The 22,449-nt window shown below is 36.7% G+C and overlaps 3 protein-coding genes across 4 annotated transcripts; all 3 read right to left on the reverse strand.

The window, feature by feature from the left end:
• Positions 1–1,951: 1,951 nt before the first annotated feature.
• LOC146479502 (uncharacterized) lies at positions 1,952–3,694 on the reverse strand. Its single transcript, XM_085110217.1, has one exon. It carries the CDS (start codon positions 3,692–3,694, stop codon positions 1,952–1,954), a length of 1,743 nt encoding a protein of 580 aa, XP_084966343.1.
• Positions 3,695–11,620: 7,926 nt separating this feature from the next.
• Positions 11,621–16,526, reverse strand: LOC146479503 (uncharacterized). Its single transcript, XM_085110284.1, has 5 exons — positions 16,383–16,526; positions 16,051–16,101; positions 15,096–15,149; positions 12,408–12,473; positions 11,621–11,816 (listed from the first exon to the last, which is right to left on the reverse strand). The coding sequence occupies exons 1-5, from the start codon at positions 16,524–16,526 to the stop codon at positions 11,718–11,720; spliced, it is 414 nt and encodes a 137-aa protein (XP_084966410.1). The 3' UTR covers positions 11,621–11,717.
• Positions 15,400–21,588, reverse strand: LOC146479504 (uncharacterized). 2 transcript variants are annotated; one of them, XR_014864818.1, is made up of 5 exons: positions 20,565–21,588; positions 18,237–18,354; positions 17,518–17,684; positions 16,051–16,610; positions 15,400–15,427 (listed from the first exon to the last, which is right to left on the reverse strand). XR_014864818.1 is itself a non-coding variant. In XM_085110218.1 (4 exons), the coding sequence occupies exons 1-4, from the start codon at positions 21,347–21,349 to the stop codon at positions 17,599–17,601; spliced, it is 327 nt and encodes a 108-aa protein (XP_084966344.1). In that variant the 5' UTR covers positions 21,350–21,588; the 3' UTR covers positions 17,415–17,598. The 2 variants fall into 2 exon arrangements, 1 of the variants encoding a protein (XP_084966344.1); XM_085110218.1 differs by lacking the exons at positions 15,400–15,427; positions 16,051–16,610 and having other exon boundaries at positions 17,415–17,684; positions 20,565–20,651; positions 21,314–21,588.
• Between the last annotated feature and the right edge of the window lie 861 nt (positions 21,589–22,449).

Genomic DNA, 22,449 nt, shown 5'->3' on the forward strand with positions numbered 1-22,449 from the left:
ATGTTCTTTTTGTAGCACATCTTTCACCGCCAAGAACTTCCGAGGGGTAACGCACGAGCGAACAACTTCGTCGTCAATTGCAGTTTCCGAAGACTGCTGTTCTTGGGGGATTTCAACCATTGCAGACATCAAGGGGGGTACTGTTACAGGTGTACTGGGCATTGTTACGGGCGTCGTGGACTGCACTGTTACGGTTTCAGGTATGGACGGCGACAAAGGAGTCGACGGAGGCAGTGGAACGAAGTCCCCGAAATCGTCTGTTAGACTAGCCAAGGCAGCAGGATCAATGGTTCGAAGATCATCGTTCTCATGGAACTGGAAATTAAAAACGTCACTCGTCAATCTAGGCAGCACTCTATCAACCTTGGACAAGAAGGCTCACTGCGAAACCTGTTTTGACGGCACGACTCGACTGAGAAAGTACCAACTAACACAAGACGATCGATGAAATCGCGAAATCTACATGAAGGGCAAGACAGATTCAGTCTTCAAGCGAAATAATTTTTGACTTCGCGTTCTGTTCCCGTACTGGTAGCCTACCTGCCTTAAAAACTATTTTAGAAATACGCAACTTGCAGCTCTCAGGTAAAAACAAAATAATTTTGATCCTTAATCAACAATGAATCCGAAATCTTGAAGTGAACTATTTGTCTACAATCAGACTCTATTTTTTGTTTAGATTTCTCACATTGCCAGCTTGCCAAAAATTTACTTCTCCCGTGATATCAAGTTCGCCTCAGAAAAGACCTTGAACTTACCGTTTTGTCAAACAAATCCAGGCGGTCCTCAATCCTCTTTAGACGTCCTGGTTGGGGCGATTCCAGTCTTCATTTCTTGTGGGAAAAGAAACAACGCCTTTTTTGGCGCTTTACCACTTTCTTTGCAAAGTTGCCTTACAGACATGTTTGAAACGATAACGCGGAACAAGACTGAACTGTGCGATTGTAAGTGATGAAGCCAAGATTTATGCCTATTTATACAGATTTCTTCACAAGTGGTGGATCGAAATGCCTAAGTTTTGATTGGATTAGCAGTTTTTAATTGTTTCCGCTATAAACAATCTAACACAATCAGGCTAATTAGCTTGTGCGAAGCGGCACGCGCCAAAGAAGGTGAGACAGGGCGGAGTTATGATAAGGTGTTACTTAAAAAGTCAAGCAGTGAATTTATTTAAGAAGCTATAATCAGTTATTATTTCACCTCGTGCAAGAAAATGAATGTTAAGAAAATCATTGATCGCTCTAAAGATTGCCGCGAATATTAGAAAGCGATGTGTTGCAACACACGTTATGAATCAGAACAAATTGCACGGCGTTTCCTTTTTCTCAATTAAAGCGACAAGAAATATAAAATTCATAAAAAAAAAACTGGCTATCGTTCTCTGAGTCTTAGAAAAGGTACACTATAAACAGTTTGAGATGATCAAGCTCATTGGTATTGTGCGACAGTTAATAAGTAGTGACGTTTTAACGTAGTTACAGTGTAGTAGTGGTTTTTTTAACTGTTTTTTGCAAGATTTGCAACAAGGCATTAACTCAATTATTTCTCCCTGCGCAATGGGAGGAGTGTGATGAACACTAACCTGTGCTCTAAAGATTGAAATTTAGGCGCGTCCAAACAATAGCAACTAAAATACAATGCATTATTTGCCCATTTTGCTCTATTTTGTGATATCCTACAATAAGATTTCTTTCCCTCGACTAACCCGGATTGATTACCGCCATTTTCACTTTGCTGCCATTTGGAATAAAACAGAAAAAAAAACACACGGTATCAATTCAATTTTTTTTAATAAAAAGCATGGTTCGTTTCAATATTACAATCACAAACCTTAAAAGTTTATATGTGTAACTATGTTAAAAAGTATGTATTTAAAATAAGTTTACAAGCAGGTAAATCTAACAAGGAAAGCACGCTAGTTACATATTTTCGTAACATAGTGCAAAAAAGTTTAGGGTGCCGGAGCAACAATGTCTTCAGTACCAGGTTTGCAAAATTGTCTTATTTCTCGGTACAAGTATCTTTTACGTTCATCTGTCAGTCCTTCGGGCTCAACTGTTGTAGGAAAAGCCGCTAAGGGTGGGACCACGGTTGGATTCTTTAACAGCATGAATGGTTGATGCGGGAAACTAACACTCTCTTTGCATGAAACCATTCCTGGGCTTTCCTTGGAAAATGTAAAATGATGAAATTTCTTTATGTTTGGTATCTTCTTGAAGAATTGTCCAAGGAATGAAACCCAATCGTAAACAGGCACAATCGTTTTTCCATCATGTGTGCCAACAATTTGGGCTTTATTCAAGCCGACGCTACTGGAGGTATCGACGAGTCTAGCGAATTGGTAAAGTGACGAGACGTGGGATACTTTGTAGCACTTCTTTATCAGACCAAAGCATCGATCTGGGGCAAACTTAGTATGGCCTGCAATTAAGAACGAGTAAGTGATGGACTGATGCAGTTGCACCAGAGTTCTCCAAGCGAAATACCACATGAAATAGTTGTTCTTATTTTGTCCAGCGCAGTTGTCTGCGTGAAAGTGCGCATTCGTTTCTCCCAGTCCGTAATGTTCCAAATAATAATGAAAATAACTGATTGTGGCGTTGGCACCCTTTCCGGTAGAAGCTGCCTCGTCTATCAAAAAGTTCACATGCTGCGATATTCCCTCGCACATTACACCGAAAATGCCACATTTTCTCGGGGTTTTAAAATAAATGGGTCCAGGCTGCATGGGATTACTGGGTATATGAACTTGTTGTGCATAATCAAAAGAATAATGTACAGAAGCAGCTAACGAGGAAGCGGTACGGTTTTCACGGTTTTGAAGAGCATCAGGACCGAGTGTTTCAAGTGTTTCCTTTGCTTTGGTGCAAGTAAACTTGTAAAATTCCCTCTCCGCTTTTGCGTTGTCCAGGTGCTCCCGCTGGGCCGCGATGCATTCTGACTTTGCGCTCTCTGAAAGGTTTGCAGCGCGTTGAAGTGTTGTGGTGTTTTGTTGGCATGTCATACATAAATCTGTCATTGGCTTCGCTACAACAACGTCAGGGTAAAACTCGTGCCATAACTGTCTGAACTTTTTGTAGCTGACCGCCTGTTTGTTTGAATTTTCGCATGCAGAGTTGTAAACCCGCCAGACACTCATTTTCGACTCCGATGTAGACAGGATTTTTACATTGTCGCTTTTAAATCCTGGAATACGCCCCGGTAGGATAATGGCATTTTCCTCTACGTAGTTTTGAATAAAAGCACGCACGTCTTCAATTGTTGAATACGGTGTCGCATTGTCAGGCACTCTGTTTGAGTTTCCATGTGTTCTTTGGCAAATGCCATACTGTTCATAGTGGTCTTTGAGGCGACGAAATCGGTTGTATCCTACCCCGTAAAGATGCAAAAACATGTCCTTGCATATTTGTCTTCCTTGAAAATGAAAACTGCAGCGAGGGCTCCTGTTTCTTTTTTCTCCAACAAAATCGATGTGTGTGAATGCTTGAATGTTGGCTAAGATGACTAAATCGAGTTCTCCACTTGTCAGCTCAAGGCAGTTGTTGAGGTTCACAAGAACTGTCTCTATTGAAAACTGTTCCGAACATGGACCTCCCTTACAGCTCAGTTGACATCCGCACCCATCTTGTAAGAACTTTACTGTTTTTTCAAAAATGTCGTCGCTGCAGTTTTCCTCCGAATTAAGCTCCGCCATCGTGTTAGATTGAAATGAAATCATTTGATTATTGTTTTCGCTTCGGTTGTCATAGCTACGAACAGGGAAGACAAGACAATGCATTGGTATATGAGCACGTGCCACACGCTGGTGTCTTTGTTCTGAACTGAGAATACAGAGACGGCTTTTCGATCGCGTGCAAAAAGAATTACAGCCAAGAAATGCCTTGGTGCTTTTTCACAATCTGTGCGCTCAAAAGAAGGGAATTTTGCTTGTTCAGTCATCTTAATGCGTGGAGATGACGTTTTACAAACGTGTTAAGAGCGACATGTTAATAAAGCACGTGCCAGCCTGTGAAAGTTTTATACCAAAAAGCTGACAAATACACTCGCAGTAACTGCAACCAACACATCGTGAAAATCGTTTCCACAAATTGTGCCTTTAACACGCGGGCTTCAACAGAATACTTCTTTGTTGGTTAAACCATCTTTATTCGCCTTGTAGAATCAGACATACGACTTTCTGTAAACTTGCCGCGTCATGCCGCAGACGCCATGTGAATAAAATTTAAATTGTTTACTATTACATAAAGTGACTGATGCTCACAATTATTTATATAGCCGAGAAGTTCCCGGTATATCGTGGAAATCTTTATCGTTTCCGTAAAATTCCCTATTAGAGAATCTTGAAACTTCTTTCCGCGCCTTGAGCACGAAAATGCAGATGCAACAATAATTATTGTCGGCATAAATTGGTAATTAATACGTTGTGTTTGCAGCTACGATATGGCTGCTTGTTTACTCTGACGATGAGCTTGGTTATTTGAACGATTGGTTGAGAGTTGTGAGCGTGTAGTTTACCTTAAGCGGAAAAACTAACCGTTTAACAAACGGTTTGCTTAAAACGTTGAACGAATACTAGGTTCTTTTAAAAGGATAGGAAACGTTTTGTCCAAAACGTTAAACGGATAACAAACGTTTTGTCCAAAACGTTAAACGGATAACAAACGGTTTGTCCAAAACGTTAAACGGATAACAAACGTTTTGTCCAAAACGTTAAACGGATAACAAACGGTTTGTCCAAAACGTTAAACGGATGCCCTTTTTTTTAAACGGTTTAGAAAGGCATTAAAACGTTTTACCAAAATCGTTAAACGGATGCGAAAGTTTAGTAAACGGATAAGAAAAGCGTTTAAACGCTTGTGCGATCCGTTTAAACGGACGTTAAATGGCTATAAACGGATTTTTCCGTTAAACGGTAAAGCGTTAGTGTCCGTTTTCGCTTTCCAGGTCACATTTATGTCTTCACCCCTTCTAACATAAATATTATTGCTGTGTGCTGCATGTCCCGGGCTCAGTTTGCTGGACAAAAGATAACAAACAAACCATGATTGGTGAAAATGGCTATGAACAGAAGTCTCATAGCCCCTTTTATTTTTTATATAAATTGAACAAATGTATGGCTATGAACAAAGGCCCATAGCCACCTCATTACAGGATCAGCGAAAGGACTAGTACTGTCCTGAATTAACCATTAATGATTTTGCCCAGTTAAGGTGGGGGCAACCAAAACGCCAAAAGCATCATAACAATTGACATGATGCCGCCCCACCCAAGGGAAATGCCGCACCCTATGCAAAATATACGCATTGATGACAAATTTGCATCATTATAAATTCGAATAACTTACAAAAGGTATGTTAAAAATAGGAGATTGACTATGGTCCTTGGTTCAATGTTTACAATGTTACCTGGCTGACAACATTGAAGAGGGGGGGGAAAGGAAACTGATGTTAAAACTTTGAAGACTTATAGTCCAAATGCAACTGGTGGTAGCTTAAATGGAAGGGGTTCATTCCCTATACGGGAAGGCTCATTCGGAAAGGGATACCTTTTTTAGGCTTCAGGTATAGAAAAGGGTAAGGATTTGATAAGTTGAGTTATATGAAAGGGTAGCGAAATCTGTCATTAATTAACATCTCTTATGGTTATGCTTCATGTTCTCCAGAAATTTTGCTCATTAACTTCATTCCAAGGGAAAAGGAATGCTGTTTTCTTAAGAAGGTATGTGAAAGGGGTACCAGTTCTCAATAACAGGTGTACGAAAAAGGTCCTTTTATGTAAAAAAAAAAAAAAGTAAAATTATCGGATTTTTTCTGGAAGTTTACAAAAGACAATGAGCCACAATGCGGGTAAACAGGGATGTAAAGAGGCCAGAAAATCAGCAAGATATTGTTTCAGCATTTCTTAAGAGGCGGTCAAAAGGTCACTTCTTTCTCTGTTGTCGTCATTAGTGTAGCTATCGCTGTAGTCAAAACAAAGCTGTGCAAAAAATTACTTACTTTCTGCTACAGAAATCATGATGCCGTATGCCGAGGAAAGCGACTGTTCTTTTGATCACGTGTCATTATGGCGCGAAAATACCTTGCACAAGCGAAAAATTAAACAAAGCACCCAAAAACGGTACTTGTATAATTCTTATTACTGTTATGAGTAACTTTATAATGAAAAGAATCTGTAAATTTGATTTATTACTAATTTTCTCTATTTTCAATATTTTTTAACCCTTTCATTTTTTTTCCCGTTACTCAGTTTCTCGTTACTTGTTACTCTGTTTAATAACACCCTCCAAACATACACATGGCCGTGCATTCATGAGATGACGTGTGCAAATCAGGCAAACTTGGGTTTCCATCGCTCTCTCTTCATAAAGGGTTTCCCAGAAATAGACAAGAACAGTAAAGAAATACCCGACTTTTCTCTTGCAATTGAGTCTTCGCTGCTGTACCGTGCACAACGGTAACATTGTGATTAATCTAAACCCTACTTCCGGCCTTTAACTTTGACTTGAACAACATTAAACATTCTTAATCATTCTGTGGACTTGGAAACTTGTTTGTCTACATTTTCATTTACTTTAAACTTACTCAAAACAGCAAATTTTGACGCACAATTTTAGATTAAACGTTCACGTTCAGACCGTAACACTATGGTGTGTTTGAAACCAGTCAATAGGAACCTTTGTTTTCCTGTACAGTTCATTCAGAGCATATTGTCATCACAAATAAAACCTGCTTTCCGAGTACAACGTTTTTGTCACTTTGTTATAAAAGAACTGCTTAATGCGTTTATTGAGTTATAGATGAACACGGGAAGTTGTTCTTGGCTACGCCTCAAGCAACTCTTACGCTTCTCTCGTGCTCTCCAAACTTCCCGTGTACAGGAAAAGAAACAATGAACGAATGAATGAATGTTTATTTCCCACAATTATAAGTAACATAATAAGTACATAGTGCAATTTACATTGAAGTCGGGAGGAAGACTAAAGAAACCCTTACGGGCTTTTACAAAGTAGTCCCCCTTTGATTAAAATTACATTTTTAAGCTAAATTAATCACGATATCAGGTTTGGTGTACAAATAACAGTAATAATAAAAGGTGCAAGTAAAATTATGTAAGTTAACGCCTATATCATAATCATTGAAAGAGAAGGAATTGCTTCATTTTCTTTTTGAAAACATGTATAGAAAGAGATCGTTTTATTGCTAGAGGAGTTTTGTTCCATGTATCAACTATCTTACTTCTTAAAGAGTATTTTCCATAGTTAGTTCGGTTAAAACACTTATGTAGATGTTTTGAATTCCTGGTATTATAACCATGGACTTGCGTGTTTTCAATGCAGAGGTCACCGAAATAGGTGGGTAACGATTTACTGATAAGACTAAAACTGAAAGATCCGATTAGTAGGTCATTGATTTGGTAAATATTTAAGAGACCCATCTTTATAAAAAGAGGAAGAGATGGTGCGGTATATAGAGAGAATGTTATGATACGTAGTGCTTTTTTTTGTAATTTGAACAATTTCATTAGCCTTGTGGGGTAATTATTTGCCCAAACGGTGTTTCCGTAATGCAGGCAAGGGTAAATCAAACTATTGTATAATATTTTCAAGAGTACTTGACTGACATAAAAGCGAATCCTACATAGCATACCGGTGGCTTTTATTATCTTCTTAGTGATATAATCAATATGATTCTTCCACGTTAAGTGCTGGTCAATTATAACTCCTAAGAATTTAGTTTTATCTACTCTCTGGATCTCCTTATTATCAAGCTTAAGAGTCAGTGATTTTTTTAACTGTTTTTTTGCTGTTCTAAATATTATGTAATTGCATTTTTTTTATGTTGAGTGTAAGTTGATTTAGTGTTAACCATTCTTGAACATCAACTAATTCCGCATTTATATTACACTCGAGTTCATTTATGTCTTTACCTGAGCAAAACAGATTAGTATCATCTGCAAATAATATAGTAGATAAATTTTTGGTAGAATTGTTTAGGTCATTAATATAAATTAGGAAAAGTAATGGTCCAAGAATAGATCCTTGTGGGACCCCACACGTAATTGCCATTTCTGTTGATCTGATTTGATTATATTTAACAATTTGTTTTCTGTTGGTTAGGTAATCTTTTATCCATGGAAGACAATTTCCGCGTATACCATAGAAAGAGAGCTTCTTTAGAAGAATATTGTGATTTACTGTGTCAAACGCCTTTCATAAATCAAGAAATATACCAACAGTGAACTGGTTATTTTCTATCCCTTGTGTTATTTTATCAACAAGTTCAATTATTGCATAATTAGTAGTGCTTTTACTTCGAAATCCATATTGATGGTCAAATAAAATTTTATTTCTATCTACATAGTTCATTAATCTTTTGTACATCAGTTTTTCTAGTATTTTCGAAAAACAGGGGAGAACAGAGATTGGTCTGTAATTTGAAAATACATTTTTATCAGATGATTTATACACCGGTGTTACCAAAGCTACTTTCAATTCATCTGGGACTTTACCAGTTGAAAAAGTAAGATTAAAAATGTGAGACGGGGGTAGAGATATGTAAGGGGTGACATGTTTAACTACTTTGCTGTTTATGTCATCAATACCACAACTTGATTTGTTTGCCATTTTATCAATTTCTTTGTTTACTTCAGCACATGTAGTGTCATGTAAAAACATGGAGTCACAATAATTTCCCTTTAGAAATTTGTAAAATTCATCCAAACCGTCATCAAATTTCATAGCTAGATTAGGCCCAACATTTACAAAGAATTCATTAAATTTATTTGCAATCAAATTAGGATCACTGATTTCATCATTTTCATTGTTCAGAAAAGAACTGGGAAGAGAGTTATATGATTTTCTATTACCAAGTAATTCATTAATAGTATTCCACGTCGATTTTATATTATTTTGTCCTTGACTGAAATTTTTTACAATAATAATTCTTTTTAGCAATTCTGATTAGATGATTCAATTTATTTCGATATAATTTATAATCATGTTCATTTTTTAATGTCGGACTCTTTAAAAATTTATTTTAGAGTAATTCCTTGGTTTTTGAAGATTTTCTTAAACCTTTCGTTATCCATAAATTGTTATACCTTCGTGTACCTATACATTTAGTCATTTTAACTGGAAAATGTTTATTATAATGGTCAGAGAATTCAGCGAGAAATGCGTTAAAAGACTCTGCCGGGTCATTCTTAGATGACGTGGTTAGCCAATCACAGGTTTTAAGACAACTAGAGAACGAATCTAGAGATTTCTTATCTGTTATTCTAGTTACATAGCTACCTGATTCAGAGCTCACAGGATTAATGTGCATCTTATGCTCCGTAATGGTGAAAATAGGTAGATGATCCGATATATCATTAACCATGACACCACTTAGGTGTTCAGTGTGACTTAAATTGTTAGTGAAAATGTTATCTATTAATGTTGCAGTAGATTTAGTTATCCGCGTTGGTCTTGTAATTAGTGGTATATAACCAGATGATGAAAATTGATTAAAAAATAAATGAATGGCTGTTAAAAGTGAAAAAGAAGAGTTCCTGAAAGTGTATGTGTTGACCCATACGTCTGATGAAGAGAGGGATGCATTTGTTTCTCGGCTGAATGAACTGGACATCCATCAGAGGAATTGTTATTCTTGCGAGGATCGTGGGATGATTTTCAAATATCATTCAATTAGAGTAGAGTATAACAACAACAACAACAACAATTTATTTACAGATTCAGATTATATAAAGGGCTTGTCCCGCAAAGAGCCTCAAAGCTAGTGGAGGCAGTAAATTACAAACATGCTGGAAAACGGAAAACTTAACCTTACGTAATAACGCAGATTTAGATAAGGCTATACATTAAAATTAAAGTAGATTATATGCAATTTTTTATTATCATTAATATTACAATAGAAAAGAGATGAAAAGGGAAAAGGAGAATCAGATTATACTGGCAAAGAGAAGGAGATGGATGATCAGTCTTTTATTTGGTAAATAATCGTTTCTACTTGAAAAATTGAAAATTTACATCCATGTAAAAATCATGTAAATTATTCAAAAAATGCTGTAAACTACAATTTACATAGTTCTTACCCATTTACAGGGTTTGGGAAGATACTGTAAAACTCACGTAAATTTCATGACTGAAACATGTAAATTCCATGAAATACCCTGTAAATTTTGGTGATAAAAAACCAGCGACTATAAATGTGCTGTAAATTCAAAAGAGAAGACTGCTTAAACCCTGTAAATATCCTGTAAATTCAAAAAGGGAGACTGCTCAGACCCTGTAAATATGCCGTCAATTCAAAAAGGGAGACTGTTCAAACCCTGTAAATATCCTGTAAATATGCCGTAAATTCAATAAGGGAGACTCTTCAGACCCTGTAAATATCCTGTAAATTCAAAAAGGGGGACGGCTCAGACCCTGTAAATATGCTGTAAATTCAAAAAGGGAGACTGTTCAAACCCTGTAAATATCCTGTAAATATGCCGTAAATTCAATAAGGGAGACTCTTCAGACCCTGTAAATATGCTGTAAATTCAAAAAGGGAGACTGCTCAGACCCTGTAAATATGCTGTAAATTCAAAAAGGGACCCTGTAAATTTAAAAAGGGACCCTGTAAATGTCCTGTAAATTCAAAAAGGGACCCTGTAAATATGCTGTAAATTCAAAAAGGGACCCTGTAAATATCCTGTAAATTCAAAAATGGGAGGCTGTAAATATGCTGTAAATTCAAAAAGGGACCCTGTAAATATCCTGTAAATTCAAAAAGGGAGACTGTTAATATCCTGTAAATTCAAAAAGGAGACTGTAAATATCCTGTAAATTCAAAAAGGGACCCTGTAAAAATGCTGTAAATTCAAAAAGGGACCCTGTAAATATGCTGTAAATTCAAAAAGGGAGACTGCTCAGACCCTGTAAATATGCTGTAAATTCGAACAGGGAGACTGTTCAGACCCTGTAAATATGCCTTAAATTCAAAAAGGGAGACTACTCAGACACTGTAAATATGTTGTAAATTCAAAAAGGGAGACTGTTCAGATGACAAATGTGAAATGCTGTAAAGAGACAACTGGCTCGTGTTCTTCACTTTAGATATAAGTGCTTTCTATATGGTTGAGCTTGTTTGTTTGTGACTGCTCATATCATACAAATTACATGTAAATAAGAAAAGATGTACATGATGGAGATCAGTAAAGAGAACAATATTGCCATTAATGCAATTGCTCAGTCTCCCATACATAATTTTGATACATTTTACAAATCCCCACTTCACAATGAACAGTCCACTGTTAAGGATGGTGCCTGCTATTGTTACTGCACATATGTTCTGCGCATCTTGTGATACTCAGGTTTCCTATGTGTGGGGGCTACTAATACAGGGATACTTTTGCACGGTTTAAAACTATTCAAGGAAAGCAGATCTTAGCAAGTGCTTTTGGTACTAATAGAACATTATGGGTAACCATGCACTTGTCAGAGATAATAAAGCTTCAGTTTGAAAAAAAAATAGTAGTATTAGTAGGCACCATCCTTAATTTTCAACTCTCTTGTCTTCATTTCCACTCATCTCGATTTGCATAGGGGAGAAAGGTGTTAGAAAAAAGGAATGGTAGCACTAGTTACAGAGTGTGGACATGCTGTAAGAAAGTCAAATTGTAAATGGATTTGAAGCTGCATTTGGATAATTCCTCACATCTGTTTATCAAAGTAGTCAATGATTATAAAGTACACTTACAAGTCCTGATTTTAAGAGCAGCAAGTCATTTTCCTTTATTTTTTTCATCCTCTCTTTCTCATAATCAGATTGTTCCTGAAAGAAACAATAAAATAAAACAACACCAATGAGAACCCTGATAAAATAACCCACAAGTAAATAGGAATGAAATCAATGGTTATCATAATAATTTGTATTGTACACAAGCAGCGAATACCATGTATGCAAGTTTGTTCAGCTTTACATGATTTTGTACTGAGAAAACTCAGAGATTTTTTTTCAAGCTGTTAAGAAACATAGTGAGGGGTCAGTAGGGAAGAATATAATGGATTTCAATAACAACCATAATGCAACCAGGAAAAATGTGCAGAAGCAATTATATTCATGACCACAGATTGGGGAAACTGTACAGTAATACAGCCAATGTTAAGAAAGCAATCAGCTCTTAAAGAGAGATGAACTTTAATAACCACTTGACCTTTTACAAAATATACACTTCATCCCTGGTCCCTTGAAAAACATAACTTTGCTATTCCTGAAATTAAGATGTTTCGTGAGAAAACAGTTAACATACATGTACATAAAGCATCGAGTTTCTGAGGAGAATAAAGCTATTTCCCTTGGGACTAGCTACATGTAGCAATCAAAGAATGGTGCATGGAGTACAATTAAGTCTTGTCCATGTACCTGGCTGGATCCATTGCCCTCCACATCCAAGTCTAGCCCCGAATCATCCAGTGGTGGCTCCTTCTGCTGTTTCATGTGTAAAAAAGCCAACTATTAGAATTTATTTTCCAGTTATGTTTATTCTACTATGTCCTGAATGGCTTTACCATATAGTTCCATGGCTTCCCCAGTTTGAGAATCGAAGCTTTTCATTGCAAACAGAGATTACCATAACTGCTTATACCAGTAAAGTCAAAATCTTGATTATCTGGACAACTGGGATGAATAGTTTACATAACCAAGAGTCTGGATAATTGAAAAATATGGACATTCATAGAACAAAAAACCCAAATAAATTTAAAATGCATTAGAAAAACATTTCCATGCAAAAACTATAACATTCCACTGCCCAATGTGGCCTAAAATGTTGTTCCTCATAACGAGCCAAAATTACTTTTTTGCGAGCTTTTAATTAAATTTCTCTCGTCAAGATATGACGTGTCTGCAAACGGATCCAGCATGACATGTTTTGCTTCAGTCTGTTGGAAAGCGGCACCCAACAGTTCAGTAATGGAATCTTTTCGCAGAAATGTAAAACGTTATGAAAAATGGAATCGTGACCTTAATCGTTCACCACACAGGAATAGAAGAAGGCAAATATGTCTTGAACACTGGGACCAACTTGGAGATCCTTGGAAATACAGAAAATGTTTCAGCAATGAAATTTAATCGATCTGATTAGTTGGCTCATTGTCGGCCTGAGCTTTTTTTTTTTCTTTTTGCTGATATAGCGCGGGCTTAAGATCTGTTTGATTTATAAATTTTGCTGCTCTTTGACAGATTTAATTTTTAGCAAGGTTTATACAAGCAGTTCCATAGCGATAAAGTTTTATAAATCGCGTCGACTTTCGTCCACTTATTCACTTTCTTAATGTGATAGATCGTTATGCGTAAATCAACTCAGGCTAAATCGGCCAAAACAAATCCGGCCCAATAAATCGGTACGCGTGCGTTAACCTTGGGCTCACACAAGTACAAGAAAAGGCTACCAAAAGAATATAAGCTAAAATATACTAGCAAAAAAAGCACTGTAACCAGGATATAGCCTGCGTAGCTGGCCGTTTTTATGGGTGGGCTCACCGGAAAGCCGAGCACAAGGGCCTAAACCTAAATAAAGACCACCAGTTAACCCGTTTAGAGACCAAATAATCCCTCAGCCATCGCTTGTGGAGTGAGGTTTATTGTTTAGGGTCTTAGACTGAAGACCCCTGCTGGGTTTTTTTATGGCTCAAACTAGCTATGTAGCGAATTTCTTTAAAATAACGACCTTTGTTTAAAGAGAGTCATAACTTGTTGTTTAATCTTCCCTGGGACAATTTCTTCATCAGTTTAATCTGACGTCGGCCAAGATGAACCAAAAAAGACAACATCCACTTACGTTGATAATGATCTTCTAAAAAATTAAATTGTTTGTGTTATATATCCCAGACCACTCAAGCATACAATGATGTTAGGACGTCAACCTGGATGAACCAGAAAAGAATATATAACATCCGCCTGAGTTTACAATGTTCGCTTAAAAAAATTTTGTTTGTGTTATATATCCCAGAGCACTCAAGCATACAGTGATGCTAGGACTTTAACCTGGATGAACCAGAAAAGATATATAACATCTGCCTACGTTTATAATGATCGCCTAAAAAAATTATATTGTCTGTGTTATATACCCCAGAGCACTCAAGCATACAGTGATGCTAGGACTTCAACCTGGATGAACCAGAAAAGATATATAACATCCGTCTACGACTAGGTTCATAATGTCCGCCTGGTTTTAAGTGCATCTCAACGATAGTCTTAATGGCCCATAATTCAAAGGATATATTGCACCTGACCTTTTCTAAATTCAGTAAAATCATGTCCTTCAATTTGAGAAAAATAATATTTGGGACTGGATTTTAGTGCTTCGTCTTAGTTCATAATATCTGTTCGACGGACGATTGAGGTTAATACCTAAACAATTTTTCCGTAAAGAGCATGTTATTCATACATCAATATCTTTGAAGCGAAACGGTGAGTTGATCTTGATTTGGCCGCAGACCCTGCTTATTGATCTTGGCGGGTCTTGACCGAATTAAATCGACTGATTGGATGCAGTACTTAATCGTTATGTTGATTTCTTTGGAACTGGGGTGACGGACGACCAACACAACACTGAATAAAGATGCATGTGACAGCTTTTTCTTTGTATAACCTTCAATCTAAAAGCCCGCCATTTTTATCCGCGAACATTTGCTACAAATTTCTCTTGTCCCTTGGCACTTCATTAAATAGATTTCCCACAGCATATGCCTTGAGTGCCATGGAATGGACACTGAATTGTGAAGTTCTACTTGAAAAGTTGTTTCACAAAACCAATCCGAGTCACTCCAAATTAAGGACACATGTCATCACTTGAAAGCAAACAAATTATTTTACATGGTCACTTAAAATAATAGCCATGGATCTTCATCATGACTTACTAATATTAACAAATAAATTGGCAGGACAGAAAAATCAAGGCTTGCTTGTAAATGAATGCTCACATATCTGATGTTAAAACAATGATCTTGACATGTTTTGCATGCTTTTCACACCACTGGTGTAGTAACACTGGTTTGGCAAGCAGACACAAAGTCTGCCCAAAAAAATCAGCAATTACTCTTCCCTTACCACATCTGTTGAGGGTACTTTTCCAACACTTTCTTGGATAATCTCCTCTGGAATCTGCAACAAACAAGTTGGAGACAAATTTGAGACTGGATTCACAGTTTTTTTTGTGGGATGACCTCTTGTGATAAATAAAAAGATAAAGTAAATACATAAACAGCTCAATAAAAATGCCTAGCTAGACTAACACTGGGATTTAGCAGTTTGCAAAATACAAATAAGTACGCATGTATATTTTATCTTGAGATGTAGTCATGCATGACAATTCCATAGATTAACCACATTTTTTATTTACCTTGGAACTTGTTTCTTTTTGGCCTCTTCGCCTCAAGTGCCTGGGGAAAAAATATCAGCTCAGAGCTATAAATAAAGGTAATTTTGGACTCGAAATCTTTGTGCTGGTATTTTCAATGAAAATTGTTCATTTTTTTGGTTGGTGTTCCATTTTGAATCGTTCCTCAAAACGCTGATTTTACCCCCTAAAAGTCCAGGCTATAGTAGAGCTACACTGTATATACCCAACCCAATTCCATCCAATTCTATAAACAATACAGTCCTTTTAAGGCATTTATTACCTTTGACTTTGACACAAAGATTTGACACAAGCATTTAAAAAAGGTCAAAGTAATGTTGGACAGCAGGTTAAAATATCTTTCACAGTAGTAAAGAGAACATCTTTCATTTGAAAAAAAAAACCTTACTGTATGAAACTTTGGAACTTCCGTTATCTAGGTATTGAAAGATGTCATTTGCTGCCCGGCACCAATCAAGTAAGATATATTGACCAATATCACAGCAAAGTGGTCAACAACAATATTTATTTTGATTTTTTCATATTCTAGAGAGATTTCACTGATAGAGTTTGTCAGTGTGGGATTATACTCAAACAAAGACATTACTTTCATTGATGCACCTTGAAATTAAGTCTGACAAATAAATAGAATCCATGTTAATGTACCTCATTACTGTCCTTCACTGTTTCCAGTGGCCTCTTCTTTTCCTTGGGTGCCTTACAGAGAAATACAGGAAAACCATCTCAGACCACAATAACCAGGGCAATACTACCCTTCAAGAATGATCATAAACACTATACATTGGTACATGAACATGCAATCCTTATATCATTATTATTTTTATTCTTGTCAGTGTAAATCAATAATGATTAATAATTATTATTAGGGATTGTCCTGCAGGCATTCATGCTTTCATTTAAATGATTACCCAATAACATTGCTGTATAAAAGGTGCTGTCTGCATGTTGTGTTATGCCTCTGTACTTTAATATCTTACCTGTGCCTTGTAAGCACTTGGATTACGCAAAGAACACATGATACTGCTTATGTGCTTTTTGACCTTGGCTTTGTCAAGTGTGACTTTAGCATCCTCTTGTACATGGTAAACCCCATACAAGTCCTTTAGACTAACATCTTCCATAATGTCAGTGCAGAGCTGCAAATTTGCCGTACACTGCTCCTCTGAAGTTGAGGATGAAAGTTTGAGAGCCCCTGATCCTTGCCACTTAAATGAAAATACAACAAATCCCTGTCAGTGTGACCTATATGATAAGAAAGTTCCATCCATAAATGAGTTTCTAAATGGCTTACTTTTTATTAACAATTTGGCTGGTTTTAGTTAGGCACACATTTAAGAAACTCAATACAAGCATTTTTCCTTCGTTCTTTTTTTTTTTGTTTGGAAGGCCCCTTTGTAGTCAGGAATCTCAATGTCACCAAAGAGTGCTGCCTGTCACAGTAAAATCACTCATATACTTTTCTTCCAATACTGGAAGGTTTATAAAAGTCAAGTACTGGTCATCAAAGGTAATGGTATCATTCAAGCCATCCTATTCAGCGAATCGATAAGGAATGGCCGTAATCTTTTCAAACCTCCTAGAAGCCAATGTCTTAATTCCTCCTGGTAATGTTACTACTTGATCATAACAATAATATACCATGACAAAAAAGAAAATGCACCCTTATAAAGGTACAAGATCTTCAAAGTTACAAAAATTTCTAAAAAATGGGACTGCAAGGTACATCATAAACACTTACAGCGGACAGTTAATTGCTGGAAATAGAATCTAAATTCTAGATGTTAGTTTAAGAAGTAGAAATAACATTCAGTGTGCTTAAGATTAAATATGATTGTTGCCTACTACGTCATGAAATCCAAGATGGCTGCACCCTGGGAAGTTTAAAAGCGAAAATAGGAGACAATCATATCTAATTGTAAACACTTGAATGTTATTTATACTTCTTAAACTAAAATGTAGAATAATAAGACATTATTTCCAACAATTTACTGTCCATTTGTTTTCAGAGTAGAGGTTCCCTTTAACCACGTACATGTTATTAGATAATTAAGGAACCCATGATGGCATCACAATTTTTTGGAAGAACATTTTGTTCTGTATCTTGTCATTTACCTTGCCTTCAGAGTGAAAAGATCTCACCCTGTTGTTTATAATATTGCTGAATTTATTCCAGGCATAGTTTGCTGCCTGGGCTCAGATGTCGTCTTTTGACCTTCCCAGTAGCTCCTTCTTGGCTATTTCAACTCTTATGCCTTGTTTTGTTTTCTTGTCATTTTTCCCTACCAAGAACAAGGATAATGTCAGCAAAGTCAGCAGAATAGTACAATAATGTATGGATTAGTACTTTAAGCAAATGGCAAAGGGCTAATGGTAATTATTAAAAAAAAACAGCTTTCATGTCTCCTTAAGTATGTGCATTGACCAATTTATTTGTTTGTTGTAAAAAAGGGCCATTACAGATTGGTTTACATTTATACATACATAAGTGTATGAAAAAACAAGAGTTTGAAAAAAATTCAGGCTTGAATATGACCTGAACGTGTGACCTCAATAATACCAGTGCAGTTCTCTACGAACTGAACTAGTCATCAAGCTAGCTGAGAGTAAGTCAATATGTGGGTAATAAACCTATTCATAAATAAGACAGCAAGCAGATGAAATTGAAGTTTTGCTGGTAAACATGCATTTGTGGAATGAAAGCCTCACTACACATAACCCTAGCACATGCTTATGTGCAGTACTCACTCCAAATCATTTATTCCATTCAGTCACTGCCATTTTGTAACCCCAAAAGAATGAATTACATCCAGTTTAAATATTAGAACATGTACCTTTGTCTAAAGTCAGTAGTTTGACAGTGAGTTTAATTGCTGAGCAGAATGGTAAATCCAAATTTTGCATTAGCTCGCTGTTGTCAATCAGGAGCTTTAAATCATTCACATCTTGAAACTGAAAGAAATTAAAAGTCAAAACAAAAGGAAACAATTTTTGCTCTTTAAACACATTCAAGTATTTTTGAGCAAGGGAGAATGAAAAGAAAGTCTTTTATTATGTCTTGAGTTCACCAGTACTCCTCAAATTTATTTTTGTAGCCTTATTGTCTGTTTGGAACATCTGAGTGGACCTTAATAAAATTATTATTATTATTATTATTATTATTATTATTATTATTATTATTATTATTATTATTATCATCATCTTCTCCTCCTACTTCTTTTTTTTTTTTAAAAATTGCATTGATATATGTTCAAGCAAAAAAACTAAGTGGAGCTCATGAGAGGACATAGTGAGGGCCAAATGTAAAGACCCATACAAAACGTTATCTACAAGAATCTTCTGAGGCTTTTTTGTCCCCGTAATCTAAGGGTTCCCAAGGTTTCACGTAAGTTTCCAGCGACATGTGAGTAAAATGTTTATCTGGCACAAAATATCACATAAATGTTCTTGCACGTGGAATTTGGCGAGCGGTCCGCATTAGTGTAGGTGTGGATCGGAAAAATTAACGGCCGAGTTACTGCGTTAGCGTTTTTTTATGTTACACCAAACCGTATAAGGCATATAATCTAAAAAAAAGAGCAAGGCTGATTTCACGGTCAGGGAAGTATATTTTCCAATATTTCAAAAGGCACGGCCTTTCTTCTTCAGGGTATGTTTGAGACTGACCCTGTGGCAAGATACGTTACAATTTAAACAGTTACAATAGATACCTGAAAAAAGGCTAAAGTTACATAAACAAAAACGTTACAATTTGAAATTTGAAAGTACAAGTGGTAAATAGGTATAAGCTAACGTTACAACGTGGTAGACGAAAACAAAATACGTAACAATGAGTTAATTACATAACTTAGGAAGATGAAAGACGGGAAAAATGTTCATGTCTCATCTCTCCTATTAAGACCTAAGGGTTCAATAGTTTGACCTCTGGCGATGAGGTATGCCTCTCTAGCTTTGCGTACACTGTCACGATTAGATTTGATGAGTTCGAGAGGAATTAGTAGCATGTCAGAAGCGTTATGGTCGTTAGAAAGACAATGTTCTGAAACTGTGGTGGGTTTGGAACTGTTTGTTTGTTTGTCGACTGGTCTACGGTGTTCGTTAAAACGGTCTTTAAGTCGTCGTTTTGTTTCTCCTATGTATTGTTTGTGGCAGTGGTATAAGGCGTGCCACCCACCGTTCTGATCGACAGAAATTAAAGGCTGAGTTACTGTTTTAGCGTTTTTTATGTTACACCAGACCGTATAAGGTGTGTCACCCGCCTTTTTGATAGATAAAAAATTAAAGGCTGAGTTGCTGTGTTAGCGTTTTTTATGTTACACCAGACCGTATAAGGTGTGTCACCCGCCGTTCTGAGGGATAAAAAATTAAAGGCTGAGTTGCTGTGTCAGCGTTTTTTATGTTACACCAGACCGTATAAGGTGTGTCACCTGCCGTTCTGATGGATAAAAAATTAAAGGCTGAGTGTTCGTTAGCGTTTTTTTTATAAATTATTATAGTAGACCATATGAGGTGAATGTACAACTAGTAGATCTTAAGGATGGCGATTAGTTTGCGGGCTTTGTGCACAAGACACAAAGGAGTCACATATCTGACAAAATTCAGGCTAATATTTTTTTCACCATGCAATTGCAGCGAAATTCGCCAAAAATCGGTCTTTCGCTCTTGTTGATTTATTACAAAACAAAGAATGTGGCCAAACAAAGCGTCATACGATCTTGGTATTTTTGCCAACGCGTACCTTTTATATACTGATAGGTATATATTTTTGGATTGGCATGATCAATTTTGCGCTGCAATTGCACGGTACCTCTCATTAGACGTTACATACATAAGCACCGGCATGCCACAGACTTATTTAGTTCGAATTTATTTCTGCCATCTTCGTATATGAGGAGTAATGCAGTAATTGTTTATCGAGTTAAGATAGTCAAAAACACTGTCCAGATCGCAAAGAAAGAAGTGAGAATAACATGAGCTGTTCATTCTGTCATACTGAATGAGATTACAGGCGCCTCAAGGAACCACAAAGATTAAATCTCTACATTAAGTCGTACTTACAGTAGACTTCACCTGTGTCCCCTCATGTCTTTAACACTATTACTATTCAACAATATTATTACTACACAACAGTGACTAAAATATCATTCTAAGTACACCTGTACCTTGTCTTTTTCAACAAGGATGGGTACCAGGTTTTCAAAGCCATTAGATTTCAAGAAATCACTAGCTGTAGCTGTAGCAATTTCAACCTGCAACATGCAAATTATATAGAAGTTATTTAAGAAAAAAAACTTCTGTCAATAACCTACTTTGCAAGTATAAATTTTTATTGTGAAAACATTCAGTTAATTGCAATGTCACTGTAATTGTTGTGTCCTAATAATTTATTCATACTGAAAGGAGGGTTGGTTCAGCGACACCAATGCCTACCACCTCATGATAAATGTCCTTTACCGCCCCCTGCTGTTGGAATGGACATTTTCGGTATTTGGTGCACGTGGCCATCTTGAAATGCAACGTGTCGTGGAGCGCCCAGGCAAGGAGGACTTATTTGTTGTGCTTCCTTACTTCGCAAATGTGAGAGGGCTGAATTTTTCCCGGACATTCAAATAAATTGTTTTGGTAATTGTAAGCTCTGGGTCATAACAATGTTGAAACAAGATTTGTAGTTCTTACATAAAGCTTATTAAATAGCAGAGTGGGAGTGTATGATCACAAATTTAGACAGTAAAACAAAGCAAGGTCTGATGAGCATTAATACAGAGTTTTAACTCGGGTGAAAAACTCAAGAGAAACCTAGCTAAAATGTGCTATACCGAAGGCATTAGTTCATAACTAGCTAACTTCATTAGCGCACGCGTGTGGTTTTCTCTTCAAAATCCGTGATGTAAGAAAACTTTCGTGAGCTTACCTCCTTTTCAGCGGAAATGTTCTTGTTATCAGCCATTGCTTCTAAGAAAACAAGCTTCGTAAAGAGAAAAAGTGGAGATATGTCCCAAGATCAATGCTCAAACGCGAACACGTTCAAAGAAGAGCGCAAAAGTTTCTTGCTGCCAGCGGCGAGGCTGCCAAGCTACTCGAGCCCATGCAACAATGGATAACGTTCGAAGAAAGCTGTTGAGTGACATCGAGCAGTGAGTCAACAATTTGGCGACTCAAGAAAGCTAAATGGAAGACAAGGATAAAGAATTTGGTAAGCTGGAATTATTTATTCATCGTATTTTTCGTTTCTTGGCAAATTTTGTATATAGGCATGGTATGAATTAAGATTGTATGGACCTAGCTTTATACCGCCAATCTATCAGTGTCAATTTTAATTATTGATTCCACGTGCATTGATGATTATAAGGTACTAAGTTCACATATCTTTTGCCAGCTAATTTAATTACTAAGAACGACCCCAACCTAGAATGTCATCGTATGTGATTATATCTCTGTGTTGTGTCTTTGTAGTCACCTCACTTTTTTCCATGTCATGATGTGCTCAACATCACTCAGTTACATGTGTATAATGCAAAGGAATTTTTACTCAAACTTTTAATATTTGTCATCCTCACCTCACACGCTCTGTTTTAACAGGTGACAAGAAACCTTGTTTTTGTCCTATTTGCAAGGGAGAGCTCCGTAATAGAAAGGCTATTAGAAACCACACACAAAAACTATTGGCAACAGCAAGGAAAGAACTTCACAGAAAACACTGCTAGTTGTACTGAAGATGATAGGACGTCATAATATGCTGAAGACAGCTTCAGTGCTGCTCCAGCAACATCTTCATACTGTATGCTGCAACTTGGAAACCCTTCTCGGTCACAATCAGACATGTCCAATAATGGGGAAAGTGATTGTAATGAGAGCATTTGTTCAAGAAGAAATTCAGATTCTTCACAGAATGATTTGCCACAGATATCAGTTGATAATGACCCAGTTGATCCGGAAGTCCATAAACCAGTGAATGTTGGGGAAGACAAAATCCGAGAATTTGTGCTTCGAACATTGTTATCCAAAGTTGACCATGGTTGGTCTCAAGAGGAAACAATGGCCCAGATT

Source organism: Pavona decussata, unplaced genomic scaffold, assembly GCF_977016875.1.
Source record: "Pavona decussata unplaced genomic scaffold, jaPavDecu1.1 SCAFFOLD_58, whole genome shotgun sequence".
Lineage (NCBI taxonomy): Eukaryota > Metazoa > Cnidaria > Anthozoa > Scleractinia > Agariciidae > Pavona > Pavona decussata.